General features: G+C 37.8%; 1 protein-coding gene across 12 annotated transcripts in view; it reads right to left on the bottom strand.

The window, feature by feature from the left end:
- LDLRAD4 (low density lipoprotein receptor class A domain containing 4) overlaps window positions 1-25,835 on the bottom strand; it is a 638,510-nt gene that overhangs the window by 447,130 nt on the left and 165,545 nt on the right. For 6 of the 12 annotated variants that reach the window (XM_044002857.1, XM_044002831.1, XM_044002824.1 and 3 more), the window contains one exon: window positions 14,543-14,625. The exons of 5 other annotated variants lie outside the window; for them this stretch is intronic. Coding sequence is in view for 4 of the 7 variants with exons in the window: in XM_044002831.1 (XP_043858766.1) it covers window positions 14,543-14,625 (83 nt within the window). In the remaining 3 variants the exon portion in view is untranslated. Of the gene's footprint in view, window positions 1-14,542; window positions 14,626-20,065; window positions 20,085-25,835 lie in introns of those variants that run through there. One more of the 12 variants, XM_044002875.1, reaches the window with a different exon arrangement.

Below are 25,835 nucleotides of genomic sequence, written 5' to 3' on the forward strand. Positions count from 1 at the left end.
GTAAAATCAATTGACATCAATGAAGTTCCTATTATGTACCAGGCACTGTGCTAAAGGAGAATAATAAAGAAGTTAATAATAATCAATAAATTAACTGGCTACTACAAAATACATTAAAAATAATAACAATAGCTAGCATTTATATAGCACTTTAAAGTTTTCAAAGCACTTTACAAATTTTATCTCATTTCATCCTCACAACAACCCTAGGTGATAGGTGCTATTATTTTACAGACAAGGAAACTGAGGCAGATAAGAGGTTAAGTAGCTTGCCCAAGGTCATACAGCTACAAAGTATCTAAGGCTAGATTTGAACTCAAGTTTCCTGACTCCAGGGAATTTTATGAAGAATAACAAAACTGGGAGTATATTTTAAATTTAGGCAGTGGATAAATTCACAAATCAGGCAGTTTGACCCCTTGTTATTTTTTCCCCTACAATACTCTGAGTTAACTAAGAATTGTAGCAAGTATTGATTCTTCCTATTAATTCACAGGCTTTCCTATTTAAAAGCCTAGATACTTTACACAATGGAATAGCAGGTAGTATATATGGGCTACCATCAAGGTTAGGTCTAAGTTCATGGATCAATAGAGTCATTGATTTGCAAATAATAAGATTTACTGGTAGGTTAGTCCATTCATAAATAAAATGCTGTTTGAAAATTGTAAGTGCAAAAACTATCCCAGAAAAATGGACTAGGGTAGGAGAAGAATGAAAAGATAGAAGAAAAGGCCAGAAAAGTAGATTCCTAACTTTAGCACTAAGTAGGGATACAGAATGGACCCACAATTTCATCTGGTATTGGGAACTCCCAAATGAGACAATTTCCTGTATTAGTGCAGGGTGGCACCTTCTCTGCAATTTGTAATCTAAGAGCAGTAATCTGTAACCTTTTTTGAGTCATGGACCCCTTTGGCTCTCTGGTTTAGCCTATAGACCTCTTCTCAGAATCATCTTTGTTTTAAAATTCATAATTCAAGGAAATGCCAAATTTTAATTAGAGGTTAGAGAAAATAAAGATGTCTTTTTTTCTTATACAAGTTCATAGGCTCTGAAATTTATCCACAGACCCAGATCCCAGGTTAAGAATCCCAGTTTCAGATTAGAGAAGAAGTGTCAAACACAGGCCATGACACTCCCAACTGCAGTCCTAATCACATTAAAATGTAGGTGCCCTACAGTGGATAGAGTTCCAGGCCTGGAGTCAAGAAGACTCACTCCTGTTTGTGAATTCAGATCTGGCCTCAGACACTTATAAATTGTGTGTCTCTGGCTAAGTCACTTCACCCTGTTTTTCTCAGTTTCCTCATCTGTAAAATGAGCTGGAGAAGGAAATGGCAAACCACTCTAGTATCTTTGCCAAGAAAACCCCAGATGGGGTCATGAAGAATCAGACACGACTGGAAAGCAACTGAATAACTGAATGTTAATATGAAAACCAAAGGGACACTGATATAAAGTTCAGTGACACCCTGTTTCTATTTGAGTTTGACACCACTAGAAGGGAACACTGAGAAATTAAGGGACTTGCCCAACATCACAGAGCCAGTACATGTCAGCAGAGGCAAGGCTAGACAGCAAATAGGAAATCGGGGCATGTCCTTTGCTTCCCCCTTAGAAACTAAGGTCAGTAATTTGATGTGAAATTACATCTTTAGAGAAAGAGAAAGGAAACTGGTGCCTTTGGTGTAAAGAAAGTTTCATTATAGAACAGAGAAAACATGAGAGGTCCATGGTACATTGGCAAGAATAACAGATTTGGAGTTTGAGAACCTGAGTTCAAATCCCAGATATGCACCTTATTACTTGTGGAACCTAAACCAAATCACTTGGCCTCTGTGGAGCCCTGATTTTCTTTATCAGTAAAACAAGGAAGTTGAACTAATTGAGCCCTATAATCCCTTCAGGGACTAAATCCAACAATACTATAACTCCACTGGCATAAGTACTTAACCTATAAGACTGAACCTATTTGAAGGATATTGCAGCTTCTAAAACAGCTTCACTGCAGGATCTAATCATGACAGTAAACACAGTGGCTCTTGCCTGGGGACCCTCTATCATGGAAACTTTCTTGGGCATGGAACATCTGTTACATAGTGAGATTCACTTCTGCAGAGTATCACTAGATCTAATGATGGCCTCTAATAATAGTAATACTTTGCATTTATTTATTCCATTCAAACAACTTTATGAAAAGGGTAGTACATGTAGTGGGGTTTTTTTGTTTGTTTGTTTTGTTTTTCACCTTTATAGATAAGGAAGCTGAGACTCAAAGGATTCAAATGACTTGGCTAACAAGTCACAGAAACAAACTCTAACTCAGGTCTGACTCCAAAAAGCTACAGCATCTACTACTGGCCATTATGGATACTTCTATTTTTTAATCATGAAATAAACTTGGTTATGTCAAAGAATACACTCTGGTTCTCATAGGCACCCAGAGCACCTTAAAAGACACATAGAGAACAAATGCCTGAAAATTGTATATTTTCATATTCTAAGCATTTATCCTGATTTTCAGGTATACAGAATGAATTAAGGATACATCACTATAAAACAGATCATCACAAATCAACCTGGGAAGACACAAAAGCATTTATTCCTTTAGAACTGAAATGTACTGGAGGAATGAGCCTTTGAGGTTTACTGGCTCTCAAGTTGGGGAGTTTTATCTAATTACACTGAGGCCTTTTTACAAACTCTTCCATGACTGGGAATGATTCCATTCAAACAAAAAGAGGGAGAAGTTAAAAAGACAAATGCACAAAATGCAAATCTTCATCAGAAATGGATGGAATCTCTTCTCCTAAGGCTATGCTCCTGAAGAAAACATCAAAATTCATATGTGTGCTCTATGCCAGTTGAGAGGCAACCTTCTCTAGAGACGGTTAGTTGAACCAGTACAATTCATGCAGGATTTAGACTGGATGTGGCCACAGTTTTCATCATTGCTTACTTCCTCTGTTCTGGTGAGTGTCATGTGGCTTCTGGAGCCAACAGCTAATTCCAAGATTAATTCACTTAGGATATTTTTACGTAATTCACGTAGGATATTTTCAAACTTGGTGTCTTCCCCACACAGCCCCATATTATTTCATCCCAATGCCACCGTAAAAAAAAAATATGTAGGGAACTCAAAATAAATTTATTATTAACCTTACATCATAGAATTAAATCAATCAAATTAACCAACAAGCAGTTATTAAGTGCTTACTTTATCCCAGACACTATACTAGGTGCTGAAAGGTAACTTAGAGAGCATCTAGTCTAACCCAGACCTAAACAAGAATCCCCTCTAGAACATTCCCAAAAATTATTTATCTAGCTTTCATTTATCTAGTTTTCATTTAAAGACATTATTTTTATAATTTTCATTTTTATCATGAATTAAACAATCATCAACAAACACAAACATTTTAATATACAAAGAACAAAAAAAGATTGCATAAGAAACTTATAGGGTTTTACTATGTCTATACATATATATATGTATAAATATATGTGTGTATATATGTATGTATATATAATTTAACAAGGTATTAACAGGGCAACTATGTACATATACATATACACATACACATTTCATTTATCAGGGTGATAACAGGGCAATTAGGTGATGCAGTGAATCAGGCTGGACCTGGAGCTAGAAAGATGAGTTCAAATTCAGCCTTAGATACATACTAGCTATATGACTCTAGGAAGTTCACTTAACTTCCCTGTCGGCCTCAGTTTCCTCATTGGTATACTGGAAATAATAATAGCATCTATTTCCCAAGGTTGGTGGGAGGATAAAATGAGATAATATTTACAAAGTGCTTTGCAAACCTTAAAGTACTGTATAAATGCTAGCCATTTCTATTAACAAAATTGCTCTATTTGTCCCTTTCTGTACCTTTTGTTTTATTTCTGCTCTTTTTTTTCTTTCAATTCTATCACCACTAACTTCATAATACTGATTACAAAGCATAGCAATCAATTCCTAGCAGAAAAGTTATGGACTGGAGGTACAAAATGAGAAACACAATTTCATACATAGGCAATGTGTTTTATTTGTTTTACAAAAGACCCAGGCTGAATTTTTGAAAGCCCTATTGATTAGGAAATCTTTTTCCCTCTATCAAGGCCAAAGTAACCTATTTACAACTTCCATCTACTTCTCTCAGTTCTGCCCTGTGGGGCCAAGTAGAACAAGTTTAATACTTCTGCCAAATGACAGCTGTATAAATATTTAAGGACAGCTCAACACTTCAACCCTAGATCACCTCTTCTCAAAGCTAAACATCTTTAGTTCTTTCAACTGAACTTTATATGGCATTACCTTAAAGCCCTTCGCTACTCTGATCACCCTCTTTTGAATGAGTTCTGGCTAGTCAACACTGTTCAAATATACCACCTAGAACTGAACACAATATTCCAGATTTGGTTTTCTAGAAACTACAATACTTCATTATTTCAATGATCTGTGATCTTGATATGGATATTTTTTTCCAACAAGACAAAGGGCAACCCAACAATATGTTTTTATTTTGTGTGACTCTTCTCCATATCTTCCTATAAATTCTTCATGGGGGAAAGGAGTTCATAACTTATCCTAGGACCTTCCTTTAGATCTATTGACATCGGATGGAAATCAGTGGATCATAGGGAGTTATTCATCCTTCACTCTAACCACATCATAGCCTTTAAACTCAAATCACTCTGGCTTTCATTGAATCACCAATAATAGCCCCAACCCAAGTTTCTATGGCTCATTGTTTAGGTTTTGATGGATTAGAATGAGTGTAAATATCAATTTTTTTCTGTTCTGGCCACAAACTCTAAGGGTCTTCCTCTCCCGGCCTGACATCTTTGTGATTGAGCCATCTTTTGGCTCAACTCTTACCTAGCTTTTAGTCATTGAATGGGCATACCTTCAGACAAACTGAGACCTGGGAAAGACCTTAATTTAGAAAGGCCAAGGTCATCCACCATATCCTGGTGCATCCCCAGCCTTCTTGTCCTTTGTCTTGCCACTGGACTTAGATGGCTCTGAAGGAGAGAGCAAGACCAGTGACTCTGCACATCTCTGCCTCGCTCAAGTCTAAATCACATGAAAGTCAAGACATCACCCTCATGACATCATTGGTTCCCTACTAGAACAAAGGATGAACAACAACATCACAGCCTCACCTCCTTTTATAGTCACATTTCTCTGACTATGTGAACATATGTTAAAACTGGAAGGGACCTTAGAGGTCAGCTAGCTCAACTCCCTTATTTTATGAATGAGGAAACTGTGGCACAGAAAGGTAATGAAATCTTTTGTCACTTCTGTGCAATTCTTGGTTGTTATTTTATATGTTGTAGCATACTCATTCCCACTATAGGCTTCTCCATTCCCTTTTTTTTGCGGGGCTATGGGGGTTAAGTGATTTTCCCAGGGTCACACAGCTAGTAAGTGTCAAGTGTCTGAGGTCGGATTTGAACTCAGGTACTCCTGAATCCAGGGCCAGTGCTTTATCCACTGTGCCACCTAGCTACCCCGTTCCATTTCCTTTTTAAATAATCTTCAACATCCTCTTCAGAGACTGGTATTCCATGGCTCACTGGCATACATGGTATCACTGTAAGAATAATGATGTTAATATGGATGAGCATTAGTTTCAGCAAAAAGTTTGGAATCATTCAAGGCAATGCACAGTTTCCTAAAGGCAATTTAGCCTGGTTTCCTCCTCCTATTCAATTCTGGCCCCAGTTCATTTCTGTCCAAAATACTGCTGGATCAATTTCTTTGGATTGTTCATCCAAGGGAATAACATAATCTGGGTAGTGGGTATTTTTCATCCATTTGCTTTTTATTCTCTGTGTTATTAGACTAAGTGTTTTATCATTACAGATATCATTTGAGAGTCTCTGAAAAGACCCAGGGATGGGTAAAAATAGCACAATGACATCTAAAACAAAAGCAGGTGGAGGACCTTCTTCTTTACTGGGAACCCCTCTACTATTTGTACTCTGTGCTGAATATCTTCCATGATGGTGAAAAAGACCTTTGACAAGTATATGTCTCCCTTTTTTGTCTTCAATAATCAGCAGTTGTCTCTGTTGTTATACTTTTCATAGGAATCTTATATAATTTTAATATATGTGTGGAAGAGATGCTCTGTTGGATAGCAATTAGTTCTAATTATCACACGGTATGTTTAAATAATCAAAAAAACACAATAAGCCCAGTAGGTTAGTGTATTGTAACGATTGGAATGACACCACCTGCTGGAGACTTACTGTAGAAGAGCTCCACCCATGAGGTGAAGGTCTTTGAGGGCAAGACCATGCATCTTTTCTTTGGCGTCATGAAGTGACATTTGCTTGTGGGAGGAAGAAGGGGGAGCCTGGCGCTCTGACTCACTCTCTTTTCTGAGGACTCCGGTGGAGAAGGGGGCTAGAAATGCGCTCTCCCTTTAATAGATTGATGAATGTAGGCCTTTCTCTCTCTCTTTACCAAATTCTTATTCTCCTTAATAAATGCTTAAAAGTCAAACACTTGCTAAAGCTTATAATTTATTGGCGACCACTCAGATATTTTAGACAGACTAGCTAGAATTTTAGCACTTAACAGTATATTCTATACCATTCTGTCAACTGTGTGACTACAAAAATGTGAGATGATATAGAATTATCATTTGCATAAGATGCTTTGCCCATTCCCTTCTCAAACCATCATCAAGGAAGTCTTTGACACATGTAGATTATACTAATAAAAGTTTTGTAGAAATGGGAAATGAGACAAATGTATGAGTCAGCAATTATTGATGTTTTCTCACCTTTTTCCCCCACTAATAATATGATCCATTACTTTTTCCAAGGACTTTGTATCTTCCCCTTTTTCAGATATCTTGAGAATCAAACTCTCAAAACTCTGAAAGTTGACTTGCCTGCAGCACAGACTTCTTCAATGTATCCTTGGCCTAGCCCATCTTTTCTTCCTATCTTTCTACTCCTTGTACAATTTATACCTCATACAATAGGGGACAGATGAGTGGCACAGAGGATAAAGCACTGGCCCTCAAGTCAAGAGGACCTGAATTCAAATCTCACTTCATTTACTTACTAGCTGTGTGGCCCTAGGAAAGTCACTTAACCCCAATTGCCTTAAACATCCCAGGTCATCTCCAGTCATCCTGATACATATCTTGCCACTGGACCCAGATGGCTCTGGAGGAGAGAGTGAGGTTGGTGACCCTGAATTTTGACTTGGGAAATTCCCTGATTTGGGAATGATTTTTATATCAGTAACCAATTGTTTGATGTCTATTAGAATATAACCATTTTAATTTTATGTAGTGGCATTCAGTGCTAGCTATAACCAATATTTCCAGAGTCTTTCCTTGAAGAAAGTATATTGGCTTGAGGCTTCTATACATGATGATTCAAAAATTTTAGTGCAGTTTTAAGGTTTAATAGCCTAAAACTGTACTAAGACTTTGGGGAAATTCTGTATAGTCTATGAGTGTTCTCTTTTTTCTAACCCCTGAACAATATTGTCTGAGGGGAAAAAAACAAACTATGGGTCAAGCTTCCTTTTACAGTTATCCTTTCTATATGGCTGGGGTTAGGGGCATGCCACCCCTACGATCTGGAAAATCCATGTAAAATTTTTTGCCTCTCACTTTATACCAGAGAAATCTGAATTTTTTTCTTTTTCTTTTATAGGGTATTTACAGTACCTTATTGTAAAATCTGGGTAAAGTATTTGGTTACAGGCTCTGTGTTATCTGTGGCTTCCACAAAACTCCCCCCAAATTCCCATTTAATTTCTAATGACGACACATGATATAATGAAACCACAGTGATGAATGTCATGATGTGGAAGGGATAATGGTAGATGCAACTCAACTTTTTTATCTTCTGATTTTATCTATGGAAGAAATATTGAGATTGATACAATTCAGTCTACTAGTGGTATGTCCACTCATTGTTCACTGGACAAGGATCTCACTTTTGGAATACCAACAGCTAAGCTACTATTCTGTATATAATGACTCTTTTAATGGCACCTAAGATAGCATCTGTACCTCCTCCAAGTTTTTGGCTATCATATCACACAGCTAACAGTCCACTAAAACCTCCAAATCTTTTTCACACAAGCTACTGTCTAGCTACACATTTTTTTTTCTAAATAGAAATGAAGAAAAATGTTTTTCACACAATGATGGAGTCCACAGCCAATTTAAAGTTTTGTTATAACCCACTATTCTGAATTATTTTTATAGCACTTTCTCATAATTTGTGGCATAGAGAATGAATTGTTTTCTTTTTAAGGATCAATCAACAAATTTTTATTAAGTGGCTAGCGTATGGCTGGCATTACAGATACAAAGACAGTCCTTGAAACAGTCATTGACCTCTGGAACTTATATTCTATAAAGGAAGTTTTTAGACCAGATGTCTTCTTAAATTTAGCCTGACAAAATCAACATGGCTAGAATAAGAAGAGACACTTAACAAGTGGGAAATAATTTTAATTAAGTATTTTTTAATAAAAATCTACTATCCAAGTTATACAGGGAATTGACACATAAGCATCATTTTCCCTAATAGATAAGTGGTGAAAAAATATAAACAAACAATTTTTAGGAGTAATTAGAATGTTCAACCACCATACAAAAACTACTGTAAACCACTAATAAAAAGAGAAATGAAAATCAGAACAACTCTGATGTTTCTTTAACTTACACCCAGAAAAATGATTGAAAATGATAAAAAACAGAAAGAATAAATATGGGAAAGAAAAAACTCTAATAAACTCAAGCATTTTGGAAAACAATTTTGATACAATGCAAAAAAATCAATAAATCTTTATATCCTTTGACCCCAGCAATTCCACTACCAGACCACTAAGGTCAGTAATGGGGGTGGGGGAGGGAGATCCCATGTAAAACAGGATATTCACAACAGCACTCTGTGGTAGGAAAAGACTAGAAACTCGATAGTTAACCATCAATTAGGAAATGACTGAACAAATTGGGGGATATTAATATAATGGAACATTATTGTGCCATAAAAAGAGACAAATATGAGGATTTCAAAGAAATGTGAAAATACTTGAATAAAGTGATGCAAAGTGAAGAAAGCAAAACCAAGAAAACATACACAGCTGCTGCAACAATATCTCTGATAACAACACTAAAAAGCAGTTAACTCTGATGAATTGTAATCAACAATCTCATTCCTAGAGAACTGATAAAGAAACGCACTTCCCACCTCTCAGTAAAGAAATGGATAATATGAATGGAGCACACATACCACATCATCAAAAACACTGGACCTTGACTAAGGTGACTCACTTTAGCTAAATGTTTTTTCCTTTTTATAGGGAGGGATTCATATTTTGTTTTGGGGTTGGGAAACAGGGATGGAGAGGACAATATCCCCACTGGCTTATGAGAAAATAAACATATTGTAAAGACAAAAGGCAACAATAAAAATATTTTAAATAGACAGCTAGGTTGTATAATAGCTAAAGTACAGGACTTGGGAGTAAAGAAGACCCAAGTTCAAATCCCACCTCAGACACTTAACTTTATTTATCACCCCAGGCAAGTCAGCTTCAATTTCTTCATTTGCAAAATGAAGAAATATAGCATCTACTTCAGAGAGCTGTTGTGAGGATTAAATAAGATACCATAATAAATTGATTTATAAACCTTAAAGTGCTATATAAATACTATTATTGTAAATAAATAAATGTAGCACAATACCTTTTGCAGTTTGAGTACTTATGAAATTATAACTTATGAAACCATTCTCTTTTTAACATATGGAAAAAATTTTAAACTACTTCATATGTGCACAAATATTTTCCAGTCTTTTTCCAGTTCTTCTCAGGTATATCCATATAGGACATGACATTTTCCAACACACACCTACTCTCTCTCTCTCTCTCTCTCACACACACACACACACACACACACACACACACACACACTCCTAGTTCCTTTTTCCAAGGTTGGGTTGTTTAGATATATTCTACCTGGTGTCTTTCTCAAAGATAGACAGCATGCTATAACTAGACTGCTGTGACCAGCCCATTAGTATCTGCCACAGGAAGTAGGGCATTGGGACTACAGAAGCTATAGTAACTACCTTTAGCTGTAATTCAGTGAATTGACTTTCACCTCTGGGGTTCAAATTTGCTCTAGATTCTAAATTCTATATGGTTGTCTGGAAGCAGTTTGCCTTTTAATCAATCAATCAACAAGCCTTTATGAAGAATCTACTATGTCGTTGGCACTTTGCAAAATACCACGGATATAAGACCAAAAATATAAACAGTCCAGGACCTCAAGCAATCTACATTCTGATAGGGAATACAACCTACATAAGGGGATGATGGCCAGGAGTGTTTTGGTCTAGGGAGTCAAAGAGATTGTTAAGTGGGATCATAGGGCAGTAGCCTGTCCGGCACTTTTCAGTAGCAATGGGACAATACATGATGAGCAGCAGCAGGCTCTTATTTCCTGATAGACAGCATGTAATGCATCATCTGGGGATGGCTTTTTGGGAGCAGTTTATATTCATTCCTTCATTCACCGAAAGGTGATTCTGCACCCAGTATTTTCTCTGACACTACTGGAAGCCCTATGTTGTTGCATTGTTCTGGCTAGGGACTCTATTGAATGGAATCTTTTCTAGTCCTGGTCTAGACCTAGTCCTAACCCAGCTATCAACTAGCTATGTGACCTTGGGAATCATCTCATCTTGCTAAATCTCATTCTCAGTAGAAAGAGGGCTGTGAGCAGGTATGTGGTAGAGTAGATAGAGCACTGGCCTTGAAGTCAGGAGGACTTGAGTTCAAATATGACTTCAGACACTTATTAGCTGTGTGATGCTGGGTAAGTCACTTAACCCTGGATGTTTCCCTCACCCCTCTCCCCAAAAAAGAGGGATAGATTTAGAATTAGAGGGCTCAAATTCAAATCCTACTTCTGTTCCTACCTGTATAATCTTGGGAATCATTAACCTTCTAGGGTCCCACTTTGCTCCAATGTCAAATGAGAGGATTGTACTATATTACCCCAAACCTAAATCTATGATGCTATATATGCCTATCAATTGAAGAAGTTGTATTAATTTATCTCTAAGGCCTCCTTAGAACTCTGAAATTCTTAGGATTCTAGAACCCTTGGGACAAGACAGTTCAGAGAATTTTCAATGAATTTTAAGAGTATTTTAGGGGACTCAATTGAAGTGAAACTCCACAAGGTCCTTAGGTAAACTAACTCATTATAGGTATGGGATCCCAGCTATTTCCAATGATCCAGACAACCATCCCTTCAGGCCAAGAACTGAAATGGGTGCAAAGAATATATACAAACTTGATGTTGACTTTCTGGGATTCTCCAAAGATACCTTCAGAAGTCAAAATTCTGGAAGCCTCAGAATCCCAGAGTATCTGTTAAGGACCTCTACTACAGCATCTTTGTTTCTACTGGAGAAGAAGCCAAAGAAAACATCCTTCTCCCACAACTTTAAGTGACACAGAGCTGGATTTGGACTTAGGAAGACATGAATTTGAATTTTCCTTCAGATGTTTCCTCTCTGTGTGACCCTGGATAAGTCACTTCTTCCTCTCAGCCTGTTTCCTCATTTGTAAAATGCAGGAAATAATAGCACCTGCCTCACAGGGTTGTTGGTAAGGATCAAATGAGATAATGTATAAAGTTCTTTGCAAACCTTCATATAAATGTTACATAAATGTGTTCTAGAAATACTGGCTGCTATTGTGATTGCCTAAATCAGTTGGTTAATATCCTTGTTGCCTTTTGTATGATAGGTGCATTTGGGGAATGTTTTACATATAAATTGAAAAGGAACCTCTGAGCAAATCTAAAGCCAAGCAACTACAGTATAAAGCAATCAAAGCGTCTTTCTTTATAATCTACTATTTGTCAAACACACTGCAAGGAAGAGAGGAGGCTGAGAAGGAAAAGAAATACAGAAACACAGAACACAAGGTTTGCCCTCAAGAGGCCTAAAACATCAATAGCCACAATAATAATGAGAATAGCAAAGATCTTTACATGTGCTACCTCACTTGAGCCTAACAACAACTCAGAGAGGTAGGTGCTATTATTATCCCCATTGTTCAGAAGAGGAAACTGTTTCAGAGGGATGAAGTGACCTGCCTAAAGGTCATATAGCTGGTAAGTATCTACATAGGATACGTATGAATCCTCAGATTACTATCCTCTGTGCTTACTCATTTAAAATTCAATTCAATATGGGGGGCAGCTAGGTGGCGCAGTGGATAAAGCACTGGCCCTGGATTCAGGAGGACCTGAGTTCAAATCCAGCCTCAGACACTTGACACTTACTAGCTGTGTGACCCTGGGCAAGTCACTTAACCCTCATTGCCCTGCAAAAAAAAAAGAAAGAAATTCAATTCAATAAACATTAAGTACCTACTATGTGCCAAGTGCTATAGTAAGTGCTGGAAATAGAAAAGGAGATCTTACAACAGAATGGGAAGACATCATGTAAACAGACACAGAGAACAAACTATATACAGGAAAAATAGGAAATCATTAACAAAGAGAAAGCAGTGGAATAACAAGAGGTTGAGAAAGGCTTCCTGTGGGAGGTAAGCTAGGGAGGTCAGCAGCTGGAGCAAAGGAGAGAGAGCATTCCAGGCAAAGGCAGAGAATCAGAGAAAATGCCAGAAGCAAAGAGATGAAGTGTCTGGTTCTGTGGAACAGCCAGGAGGCCAATGTCACTTTGTGTTGGGTAGTAAGGGCTGAGAAGACTGGAAAGGTAGGGGGTGACTAAGTTATGAAGGGCTTTGAATTGCAGGGAACTTAAGTCTGCAAAGAAATGGCCCCAGACAGTAAGAAGGGTTGGACAGAGAGTATTCTCGTATGAACATCCAGACCACCCTCCCACAGGGTTACTTTCTCTCTAGCAGTACCTATGCCACAGCTCCTTGCTTTCTGCCCAGTGCCACTGCATGTCAAGAAATGACCCTTCCTAGCATGCTACTGGCCAAACTGACCTACTTGCTATTCCCTGGACTCAACTTCACATCTTCTGTATCTATCTCAATAATTTGTCTTGCACCCCTTATGACCCTTCTTAGAATCCTTAACTTCCTTTGAAGTTTAAGTCTCATGTGAAGCCTTTCCTGATCATCTCACTTGCCCTAGCAAGCTACTAAGCTTACCTCCTCAAACTGCTTTCTATTTAGTTACCTTACAAAAGTTGTAAACATCACACACTATTCACCAGCCTCCCCAACACACAGAATAGAATGTAATCTCCCTAACGGCACTAGACTTTTTTTTGTTTTGTCTTTTATCTCTACCTACTATAGTGCTGATCTAGTAGGTATTTAATGTTGTTGTTGTTGTTGTTGTTTCAGTCATATGAAGCTCTCTGTGATCCCATTTGGGGCTTTCTTGGTGGTTTGCCATTTCCTTCTCTAGCTCATTTTACAGGTGAGGAAACTGAGGCAAACAGAATTACATGATTTGCCCAGGGTCCCACAGCTAGTAAGTGTCTGAGACCAGATTTTAACTCAGGTCCTTCTGACTCCAAGGCCATTGCTTTATCCACTGCATCACAAATGCTTGTTTCACCGATCTGAATTCCCCTTTGACAGTATCTAAAATTAATTACCTGTTTCTACTTAAGCATATTACTTAAGTTTTGGGGGGAGGAGGGTGGCTCAGTTTCTTCATTTGTAAATTGAAGAGACTGGACTAGATCCAAAATTCTACACTTTGTGGCATTAGCCCCACTCTTAGTTTTTAATTAGAACTCAGAAATAAACATATGTCCAAAATATCTCACACTCCAGTCAGTCAAACTATGGACCAAACCACCCTAAATACCTAAAACTACAAACTACTTTAGAGTTTGATTCACTGAGTGGCCTCGGGGGTAGGCGGTGGGGCAATTAAGGATGAGGTAATGGGGGGTCGGGTTTTACCATGCCACTCTATGAAGAAGTTTGGAATTAAGGAAGAAAACCTACCTAAGAAGGCATAGCAGTTGGGACTATTTTAAGCCCCAGATGGCCCAAGGATCAGCTGGATTGATGCTTTGAGTCCCCCTCTGGGAGGCATTTAAACTTTAAAGCCCCTCTTATCTGCCAGGTCATTAGATTAATAGCTCCTACATCAATCCTAACTACATAGCAGATAAGAAGGTCTTTAATGTTTAAATGCCACCTGCTAGCAGAGGCAGTTGGTAAAAACAACCAAGTTTTCAGGGAAATATGAGAAGGTAAGGGGAAGGAGCCATGAGGGGAAATGGTGAGTGGGTGAAGTGGGTTTTATGGCAGGCATGGGGATTTAAAAAAAAAAATGCATTTGCATGCTTAATCTGCATTTATGCATGACATGTGGAGGAGAAAAGAAGGGACTGAAAATGGGTGTGAGTCCAAAACTTCCTTCTGTCTAGTTGGGAAAGGCTTCTGGAAAAGACAGACTATAATCTGGATAGTGAAAGATTCAGTTCTCCCTAGTAACCTTATTTACTGCCTGCAGAAACAAGTTACCTTCCAGGTTTGCTTCATCACTTCCCATTTCCTGATTGATTCTCCGTAACTCAGTCACTGAAGTCCCCATGCCAATACATATCCTATAGATAGATAGATGATACATAGATGAGAGAGAGACAGACAGACATACACACACACACACACATATACACACATACATATACATATACATACATATATATACATGTGTATGTGTTATCCTCAATGGCTTCCATCCACCCTAGATCATTTTAGAACCACTGAGAACCTAACCTTGTTAACTGTTGCTGCTATGGCTATTTTATAACAAAGTGAGAATCATTCAAACATTTCTAAGTTACATAAAAAGATAAATTGGAGTTCTGTGACATGTTTTAATAATGTTACTAATTTATAGCACTTTCCCACCAAATACCTTAAAGGCCTTTGCTAGTACTATTCCATAAAGTATTCCAATGAGACAAGTCAGGATTTTTTCATGGTCTGTCATAGGATCCTGGAAGATTCTAAGATATTAAACAACATGCCCCCAGATTGCCATAAATTATACTAAAAGTCCTCTTCTGAATATTCCATACTAAGAGTCCTCATCTGAATACTCCAATCCTTGAAGCTTTTATTTTATTTTTTTAAATATTTTTTGGTGAGGCAATTGGGGTTAAGTGACTTGCTCAGGGTCACACAGCTAGTAAGTGTTAAGTATCTGAGGCCGTATTTGAACTCAGGTCCTCCTGAATCCAGGGCCAGTGCTCCATCAAAGCTTTTAAATATGTTCAGGTTACTGCTTTTATTCCTAACAACTTTAAACCCATTTAAAACATAAAGACTTGGTATGTTGGTAATATAACAGGTACTGAAGGGAAGGAGTGACTGAAAAAAACTGCTGAGAAAACTGGACAGCATTATGGCAGGAATTCCACCAACATCTCACACCTAATACCAAAATAAGTCCCAAAGTGATATGTGACCTGGATGTAAAAGGTCACATCAAAACAAATTAGAAGAAAAAGAAAGAATTGGCTTTCATATCTATAGAAAAGGGAAGAGTTCATGACCAAACAAGGTAAATTGAAGATCACAAAAGATAAAATGGACAATCTGATTATATGAAATTAAAAGGATTTTGTACAAACAGAGCCAATACATTAAAAGGGAAATGGTTAACTGGAAAAAAAATCTTTGTTGCAAGTTTCACTACTAAAGGTATCATTTCCAAAATATATAAGGAACTGATATAAATAAGAGCCATTTCTCAATTTATAAACAGTCTAAACATAAGAATGGAATGTATGTAAAGTTCAGGGAGAACTAGTAACTCTGGTGTGAGGACTGCTCATTCACCTTTGGTGTCCACCTGGCCCTCAACTCTCACCTGTGGCTCCAAGAAACTGTAACATGAGCAATAGCCACACCACAGGAAATGGGTCTTGACAGATGGGTTAACCAGAATGAGAGTAATTGATGAGTCACAAATCCATTGGTGAGTTAGCAGTGTCCACCTCAAGCATATGAAGATTTCCCCTGGTGGAATGGGTGTATGAGAACAATTTGTTACAATAGTCATGAAAGTGGCTTAAGCAGGAGTTGTGGAGCTCTTAGAGCTTGGTCAGACACCAAAAATGCCAAGGACATCCACTGCCTTCTGAGCTATCACCAGTCCTGATTTTTGTTTTGCCACTGGCCCTCAATTACTCTGGAGGAAAGTGGGGATAACAACTTTGTACAACTCTGCCTCTCTTAATCCAATTCACTCATGAGTCTACATCACCTATGATCTTCCTCTTCAAAAACAAAGGACAAACAACAACAATAAACATATGAACAAACAGTTTTCAAGGGGAAAAAATTCATCCTATCTATTATCATATAAAAAAAAATGTTCTAAATCACCGCTAACTAGAAAAATGCAAATTAAAGTAAGGGGTTCCACCCCATACACATATTGGCAAAAATGACAAAAAAGAAAATGACAAATGCTGGAGATACTATAGGAAAAAAGGGAAAGTTATGTTTTGTTGGTGGAGCTGTGAACTGATCTAACCATTCTGGAAAGCAATATGGAATTATTCCCCAAAACATACCAATTAGTGTATGCCTTTGGACCCCAAAATACCACAACTATACTTATACCCCCCAAAGAAATAGGAAAGGGGCAGCTAGGTGGCGAAGTGGATAGAGCACCGGCCCTGGAGTCAGGAGGACCTGAGTTCAAATCCGGCCTCAGACACTTAACATTTACTAGCTGTGTGACCCTGGGGCAAGTCACTTAACCCCAATTGCCTCACCAGAAGAAGAAGAAGAAGAAGAAGAAGAAGAAGAAGAAGAAGAAGAAGAAGACATCAAGATCAAGTTTAAGCAAAAATTCTAAATTAGATATTGAAGGAAAATAAATAAAGGACAGATTCCTGTTCTCAAATAATATATCATTTAGTTAGAGAGATTTTTTTTACTCTCTTATGAAACTACTTGTAAACATTTTAAAAGTAGCATCCAGAAAAAGCACAAAATAAGGCTTTGCAAATTCAAGGCATGTACCAAGTTGTCTAAGCAGTGGTCAGTGGATAGTGGAGCACTGAGGGAAGGCTTTGGAGGAGGTGGGCCCTGAGAAATGTTTTGAAGAACACTATACAAGAACTTCAAAAAGCAGCTGTTTAGCACATGAGAACCCAAGAGACAAAAAGATAATGTGAATGCTGCTCTAATGCAACAGGAAGAAAAGAGGTTCCAGAGAACATGTGTGATTGCTACTTCAAACCAAGTCACCACCCTTGTCACCACATTGCTGAAAAACAAGAAGAATGTGTAAAATTACTTTCTGGTCACCTTATGGGCAAGGACCCAGTTTCTGGCTTAGGTCGCAAAAAGGAAATGACTGGCTAGCCTTTCCACCCCTAGTCAGGTTCCAATGATTTTGCCTAAAGGACTAGGTGAAATGATTAAAGAGATTCGTTTTGCACCCCCTCTCCTACCAAACAAACAAAAATAAAATCACCTTTAACCAAACAAGGTAATGAGTATTTTTTCTTTTAGTTGGTATTTAAATGTATATGACATAGCCAAATAAAGCTCTAACCCAAGTTTGCAAAGAACTACATCTCTTCTAAACTCATCCTTCCATCAAAAGAATACATAATAAAAATGAATAAAACTGGCATCCTTTAATACTCATCCAACATAAAATCATTAGTACTGGCAAAGCAAGAAGCTATGTACAGAGATGTTTTGACTCTTTTTTAAATGAAATTGGTAAAATAACCAAAACCATGATTCTGATTTCTTATGAACATTTCCTAAAATTGTTTCCACTTAAAACCAATGAGATAACCATTTTACAGAGTGAACAACCAATGCTTAGATTCACTTTCCCAGGCTCTCTTACATTTACAAATGTATAGAGTACTCCCTCCACATAATGGTAGTTAAATAATAATAAAAATACTGTAATATTTATTTCAAAAAAGACCTTTCTACCCAAGAAACCTCATTTAAACTTAGTGTTTTCATAGAGTTCCTTCTAAAGTAAATGTGTTCCTATAGCATTTTATTAACTTCCAAGGTAACTTTGATGCCCCCAAAGAGATCTTGACCAAGCTAGAACTTTCGGCTTAGGTAAGTCTTCAGACTTCTCCTTCAAATCCCTGCTAGCCATTTATGCAAAGGAAAACAGAGGTAGGAAAAACTACTAGTGCTTCATTCAAACCTTTTATTAGAGTAAAATCATACTTCTGTCATTATAGTTAGACAAAATTGTTCTGTTTGAAGACCTCTTGTTATGATTTCACAGCTTCCCTCATATTCCTATTCCAAAGTTTAACAATCCTCACTATTAAACAAAGTTTCTTATCTTAAATGTGTCACTATTCATAGAGGATGATGGTGGCTTTGAGTCACTTTCCAAAGAATAGTTAGTGTTGACAAATGTGTTATACCATCCACATTCTTCAAACTCACCTACCCTACCTCCCACCCTCTATTTCTAAAATCACATGCAGATAGGCCCATGTAATGTGTGTTGTCCATGACAATGGGAAAGATTAAAGTTAGTGCACTGATATAGTGATAAAGGATAGAACCTGTGATTTCGGTTTAATTGACACTGTAGATACAACCATCAAGCTACAGTGTCTCACCCACAGTGGGGAACTCAGTAAATATTTGCTAAATGAATACATGCAGGATAAAGCATCCCTCACATTCAAACTGTGGATAGAATAACAAACTGAGAGTTAGGAATGAAGGCATATTCCTGGCTCTATGCCTGCTTTCCACACTTCAGTTTCTACACTGTGAGTTGTAATACTGGTCCCCTGTCTTCATTTTATAGAAGTTCTAAAGAATATCATATAAAGATGAATGCATCCATTTGAGTTTTCCCAGACTATTTCTCTGATTGTCCACTGTGCAAATTACATACCAACAAAAAAACCTCAGTTGAGAAAGCAAAACCTTTATATGGAGCTGTTGTTTCAATTTGAAAGAGCTGTGCGTCAGCACTGAAACTTCCAGTTCAGTGGAGATAACCTAAAATGAATTACCTGATAAAGGTGAGATGTTTAATAGTGATGGGAAACCTGACAAAAGGTCAGAGCTGCCCTACTTTGTCTCCCCTGGGCTTACTCTTTGCATTATCATGTATTAGATTTTCTTCTAGCTGTCTCCTGGACTTCACTGCTTCAAAGAATACACGATCTCACCAGTGTGGGCACTCCCTTCAATGGAAGAGATCATCCCTGTTTTCTCAACCTGGGCAAATCTTTATACATGGACTCCCATGACTCCTCCAAAGAGGACCCGCCAAAATGATGGAGGACTTGATTTAAATTTTAACACTGTGTGGATACCAGTGCAGCTCTCTCTTCCTCTTGCTTTATGACCAGGCTATCTCTGTTACCTAAGTCCTACCTAGAATGGGTTCCCACCTTCCCCAAGAAGCCTTTCCCAGTCTTCCTTAATCTTTGTGTCTTCCCTCTGAGAATACTCCGAATTTATCCTGAATGTATGTTGATTGTACATAGTTATTTACATGTTGTTTCCCCCCTTTAGACTGTAAGCTCCTTGAGAGCAGGTACTGATTTTTGCCTTTCTTCGTAGACCCCAAAACTCAACACAGTGCCTGGCACATAATAGACATCTGATAAATGCTAATTGATTGACTGGTACAATGGTTCAGAAAAAAACCACAATTACTTTAAAACCTCACTTATAAAAAAGTAGAAAAGAAATAGAGTGTTAACTAGTTGGAGATTAGAAAACAATTATTCTTTCCTAATCCTGAGCCCTAAAGTCAACCCCAGCAGTCAAACCAGCCCTCTCTAACTCAGTTCTACAATTAGTGACCACTGTCAGTCAGATAATTTACATTTACTAAGTGCTTGCTCTGTGCCAGGCAAAAGAAAAGCAAAGACTTGACCCCTGCCTTCAAGAGGCTCAAATTCTAATGAGGGAGACAATGTGCAAATAACTATGCAAGTAAAAGATCTAAGTAGTGTAAACAGAAAGTAAACTCAGAAGGAAAGTGTTAGAAGTTGGGGGGGGACTTACTGCAGAAGGTGAAATTTCAGCTGTCTTTAGGGAAACAAGGAGAACAAAGGTGGGAAGAAAGAGCATTCCAGTCCTGGGGAAAGGGAGAGACAGAGAAAGAAGGAAATTGGTGTTCAAGGAACAGCAAGTAAAAGCCAGTGTAACTGTATTGTAGAGTATGTGAAGGGAGTAGGAGTTAAGAAAACTGGACAGATAGGATGGTACTAGATTGTGAAAGGCTTTGAAAACCAAATAGGATTTTACATTTAATTCTGGAAGTGACAGGAATCCACTGGAGTTTATTGAATGGGGAAGCAAAGGTGACATAGTCAGATCCAAACTTTAGAAAGAGAAATGGCAGCTGAGTGGTGGATGAATTAGAATGGGAAGAGGCTTGAGTCAGGGGGACCAACTGGAAGGCTGCTGGAACCCTATGAGGTTGACATCCATGAACTGCAAGTAGAGTTCTCGTAGGAAAGGTTGGGAGAATGACTTGGCATTGGGCTGAGATAGGATTCTCCTAACTCAATTTCCCCAGTATGATATTTCTTCTTAAATGGAAAATATCCCACCTGGCTGCCTTCAAGCCTGGCTCAATGCAATTGCCTATCTATATAACTTTTCCTGGAATTGGCATGAAGTCAGGAAAGCATTATTCCTTTACTGTATAACTATATCCTTGATTCTTCTTTTATGGCAAATTTCTATAATCATTTTAGGTGCTCGGTATAAATGCATCTAAGTAAAGCTTTTATGTTAATATTGGACTACATGTGAGTTACTATAGTGAGATGCAGACATAGGATTTCAGCTATTTGGTCTAGAATGTTAGCCCTTTCTATGTTCTATACAACTAAGTCATTAAATATGTGTCCTTACTGCCTATCACTAGTTATATATCCCTGTGTAAGATAAGGTCCTTCAATTTTTTGCAACAGCATGGGGATAATTCAGCAAATGATGCAAATACTTGTGAAACCAGGATATAATTCTGTTATTTAGCGAGGTTAATATCATAACTGGCAATATGGGTATGAGGTGATAGGGCCTGAACCATGGCTGTTGCTGTATAAGTGGAGACAAGGGGATCAATCTATCTGTCTATCTATCTATCTATCTATCTATCTATCTATCTAGAGATAGATTATATAAAAGATGTTGTGAAGGTAAATATGACAAGTCTTGAGAACAGATTGGATATTTTGAATATGTGCAACTAAGGAGTGAAGGAGGATACTGAGGTTTTGAGTCCAAATGGCATGGAGGATCTCAGTGTCGTCAACAACTGGATACATGGGGAAGACCGGAAGGCTTGAGGTGAAAGATGATAAGTTCTGTTTGGGACATGAAAGAAGAAAAAAGCAAGCAAACATTGATTAGGCACTTAGTTTGTGCACATATGGCAAGTGCTAGGAATATGGATACTATCAAAAAGAAACATTCTCTGCTCTCAGGTAGATTATATTCTAATGGGGGAAGACAACACACAAGAGGGAGCTAAAAAGGAGGGGGAAGGGATAAAGGTACCTGGTGCATGGTCATGTTTTTAAGTCCAGAAGCCAAGTATAGGGTCAGGAGGGGATGGAAGCCCAGCTTGGGTCCCTCTACAAATTGAAGATGCCAGGAAGAACTCACCAATGGAAAGCAAGGGAGTGGGACTTACAGAGGTATATTGAAAAGGCCATGGGGTAATTGGATATTCTAGGTCAAGAAAACCCCAAGTGTTAAGGGAAGTTCCAGGTTGAGACAGGTAAAGGAATATTCTTGAGGTCTGGAAGCCAGGAAAAGGGTTGGAAGATAAAATGAAGGCTGGCCTAGGACCCTCCACAAAAATGGGACCTCTAGGAGTGATTTACCTATGGGAATAGGGGAAGGGCCCTACAGAGGGATATTCCAGATTGAGAAGATACCTATGTTTTATACAATTCAAGATCTCTGAAAGGCAGCTGGTGATACAGAACTGGAGCAGAAGAGAGAGATTAGGGCTGGATATATAAGGATGGGAATCATTTGCATAAAGATGATAACTGAACTCAAGGTAGCTAATGAGATCACTAAGGGAGATGAGCTTAGAGGAAAAGACAAAGAACCCAGATCAGAGGCTTGGGGATAGCCACAATATGTAGGCAGGATCAAGCAAAGGAGAGAGAGGAGTGGTCAGACAAGTAGGAAAAGAACCAAAAGAGAGCAATGTCACAAAAACCTAGGGAGTAGGAAGACCAACAGTGTCAAAGGCTGCAGAGAGGTCAAGAAGGATGTGGATTCAGAAAAGGTCTTCAGATTTGGCTATTAAGAAATCCCTGCTAACCACACCATACAGTGTCTCAATTTCCCTACTACACTAAGATTACTGCTTATACATGTAATGTCAGTGCTTTTCATCCCTTAAAGAGAAATACTATGGAAAATAACTAAGGAAATGTAAGGTGTGGTAACCCTCCCCGCTACCTATATCACAGGTTGTTTCAAGCAGACTGCTTTATAAACCTAAAAATGCCATATAAAGATGTTACTGCTGTTGTTGTTGTTGTAACTCAACATCCCATCACTTACCATTATTACCCCTCAGCACACCACCCTGAACCCACTTCTGAAGTTACATGCAATACTCTACAAAATCTTACCTAACGTTTTCATTTAAATGGCCAAGGGCAAGTAAACAGATTTGCACATCGTAATAGACTACTGTTTTTTCCTAAGGTGTTTAAACATAACCAATCTGAGTATCACTTGGTGAATAAACTTGTCAGCCTCAACACTTATTATACTATTCTCTTAGAAAACATGGAAAAAACATGTGAAAACACAGAAAAAATGCTGTATCAGAGTTCCATTCTCACTAGTCAAGGCATCCTAATCAATGCAATGAATATATATGGTGATTTTGGTTGGGATTTATTATAACCACATGAGAAAAACTGAACTCTTAGGACAACTTGCAATCCTTTGATGATGCATTATCCTCTATCCTACTCCCATAGCCTATATCTTACTTTATAGGCAACATGACAATAATGCCTTTATCATGAAAAATCAATACCAGTAACGGAGGGGAATGGAGCCTGGAAGAGGAGAAGGGGGAAGTGCTAGAAATTGCAATAGAAATGATGGACATCTAGGAAACTCTAGAAATTTCAATAGAAATGAAGATCTAGTGAAAGATCAAAAAGCTGCCAGATAGCTTGACAGTTTAGGGAATTTTAACAAAATTCTTTTCCATTATAGATATGCACTTAATTTTTCTTTAGGGATAATTACAATTTCCTTTGTCAGGGGAGAGGGAAAGGACTATTAAGCTCATTTTATTCTTTTTAAAAACAAAGCCTAGAAAAAAGTACTGCATAAAATACACATAAAGGGGAAATCAAAAGTAAATAGAAAGTGCTGACTCAGCAGTCTCATGACAGCATATCTTCCAATAAGCCCCATTTTTGAAAGAAAGGCATTATACATGCCAAAATATTTGTAGCAGCATTTGTGTGGGGATGTATGAGAGAGAGAGAGAGAGAGAGAGAGCCCATGCAAACAACTATAAATCAAGTGGGGCCACCAGTTGGAGAATGACTAAAAATGCAATAGAAAAAATACTGAATTTTGGAATTGTAAGACCTGAGTTCAAAGCCTGTTACTATCACTACCTCTGTGACCTTCAGGAGGTCATTCAAACTCTTTGGGCCTGAGTTTCCTCATGTGTAAATTATGAGGTTGGATTAGATGACTTTTAAGCACTGAATCTGATCCCATGATCTTCAAAGTAGGTCTCTTTTCTCTCACTTCATCTGGAGCCTTAAAATTAGCAGATAAAACCAATAAAGTTATGAAAAATCTGTTCATCCAGAGCAAGAGCTTTATTCTATAGGCATGTTGAAAATAACCTCTATAAAAAACCCGAACCCTAAGTGACAAACAAGTCACTATTCCACACATTTGTTCTCTCTCAAGTTTTCTGTATACCATCCTCTGATCCCCATAACCCTGACTGAACCTAACCTCAATTCAATCCTGACTTCAATGAACTCAAAAATAGAACACAGCAAAGCTCCACGTCCATCAATGCCTGAAAATGCTGAAAGGGATCTGATAACATCTCTTTGACTTGTTTCACTATCAGATGCACCCAGTTTGTACAGAGAAGTTCTGGGTGTCATATTTTCTGTGGTCTAATACGTTTGTAAAAAAAAAAAGCTGTATTTATGAAATCTATCCTTCTTATCAGATTGTATTACCAAGCAGAACAGAGACAGCCTGATGTAGTAAAAAAGAACCCTAATCTAAGAATCAGAACATCTAATCCAAGTTGTCTCAGAGTAAGATAGGAGGGGGTTATCTTAAGATAGGAGGTAGAAATGATCAGGAGGAAAGCAGAGGTGCCCCTCTAGGTTTGTAGGTTCTGATGGAGTTTAGAGGCAAAAGAAGCAACCAGAATGGACAGATCCCACCTTGGTATGGAAAAGAGACTCTCTTGAATGTTTCGAAAAAGGAAGCATTCCTATGATACTGTGATAGAATATTTAGAGGAGGAGGGCAAGGGTCTCGAGTGTCCAAAACCCAGAAAGTTTCCAAAGACCATAAGAACTCTGGCCTGGATGTGTGTGGTTTGTAGTGCTATTTGAACTGATTTCTTTTCATTTCCAAATATATCCTTCCTCCATCTCCTCTTCCCTATCCATCCTTTTCTTGCTATTCTTTAAAAATATATAATAAATTCAACACATATCTTCTTTTCAGCTAGTCTACCTCATAGTCCTTCTGTTCTCCTTTGTGCATTTTAAAGAAATGCTACACTGTCCTTTCTTTCCTTTTTTTGTTACTTTATTATCCTTCCCCCACCCCCACCTTCCCACTTAACTATGCCACCCCAAATTGAGGAGAAGGAAAAAGCAAAACCCTCATAACAAATACACGGTTGAGCAAAAAAAATTCTCATTTAAGCCATGTCTGGAAAAAAATGTATTTCTTATGTTGAGTCCTTCAGGGAGTACATTTTTCCAACTCTTCTCAGGGGCCAAACTTATTCACTATAATTATACAGCTTTCAGCTTTGTGTTTGTGGTAGTTGTTGTTTTAGTTTCATTGTTGTAGTTACATATACTGTTCTCCTAGACCTGCTTACTTTATTCTGCATTATATTATATGTTATCGTTTGTTTTTCTAAATTTATATTTCTCATTTCTTATAGAGCATTTTAGACAGACAGATAGATGATTGATAGATAGATAGATAATCTAGATCTATCTAGCACCACAGTTTGTTTAGCCATTCCCAACGAATGGGTAGTTAATGTTGTTTCCAGTTCTTTGCTACCATTAAAAATGCTTCCATGAATATTTTGTTACAAGAACTTTCTGCATTTGACCACCTTGGGGTATATACCTAGCAGTGGGCTGTATTGATTAAAAAGTATTTTAGTCATTGTTTTTGGCCTAATTCTAAATCACTTTCCAGGATGGTTGGACCAATTCACAATTTCCAGCAACAGTTTATTAGTATTCCTATCTTTATGTGGCTCCTCCAACTGGAGGTGTTTTTTTGGAGGCACAGTAAATCCTCAGTTTTTGTGGGGGTAACGTTCCTAGAAAACTGTGAAAGTCAAAAATGCAAATGTTGATACACTGAACCTATGGGAAATAAGGGGGTTAGGTTCCTTCAACCACTAAAAACTATAATCTTTCACCAGATATTTCTGAAAATATACTTTTCTATATACAATTCTTTATAATGAAACATTAATTCTTAAAATATGCACTTCTCCTAACAGTAACCATGAAATAACCCATAAAATGTGGTTCAC

Source organism: Dromiciops gliroides, chromosome 1 (genome assembly GCF_019393635.1).
Source record: "Dromiciops gliroides isolate mDroGli1 chromosome 1, mDroGli1.pri, whole genome shotgun sequence".
NCBI classification, from domain to species: domain Eukaryota; kingdom Metazoa; phylum Chordata; class Mammalia; order Microbiotheria; family Microbiotheriidae; genus Dromiciops; species Dromiciops gliroides.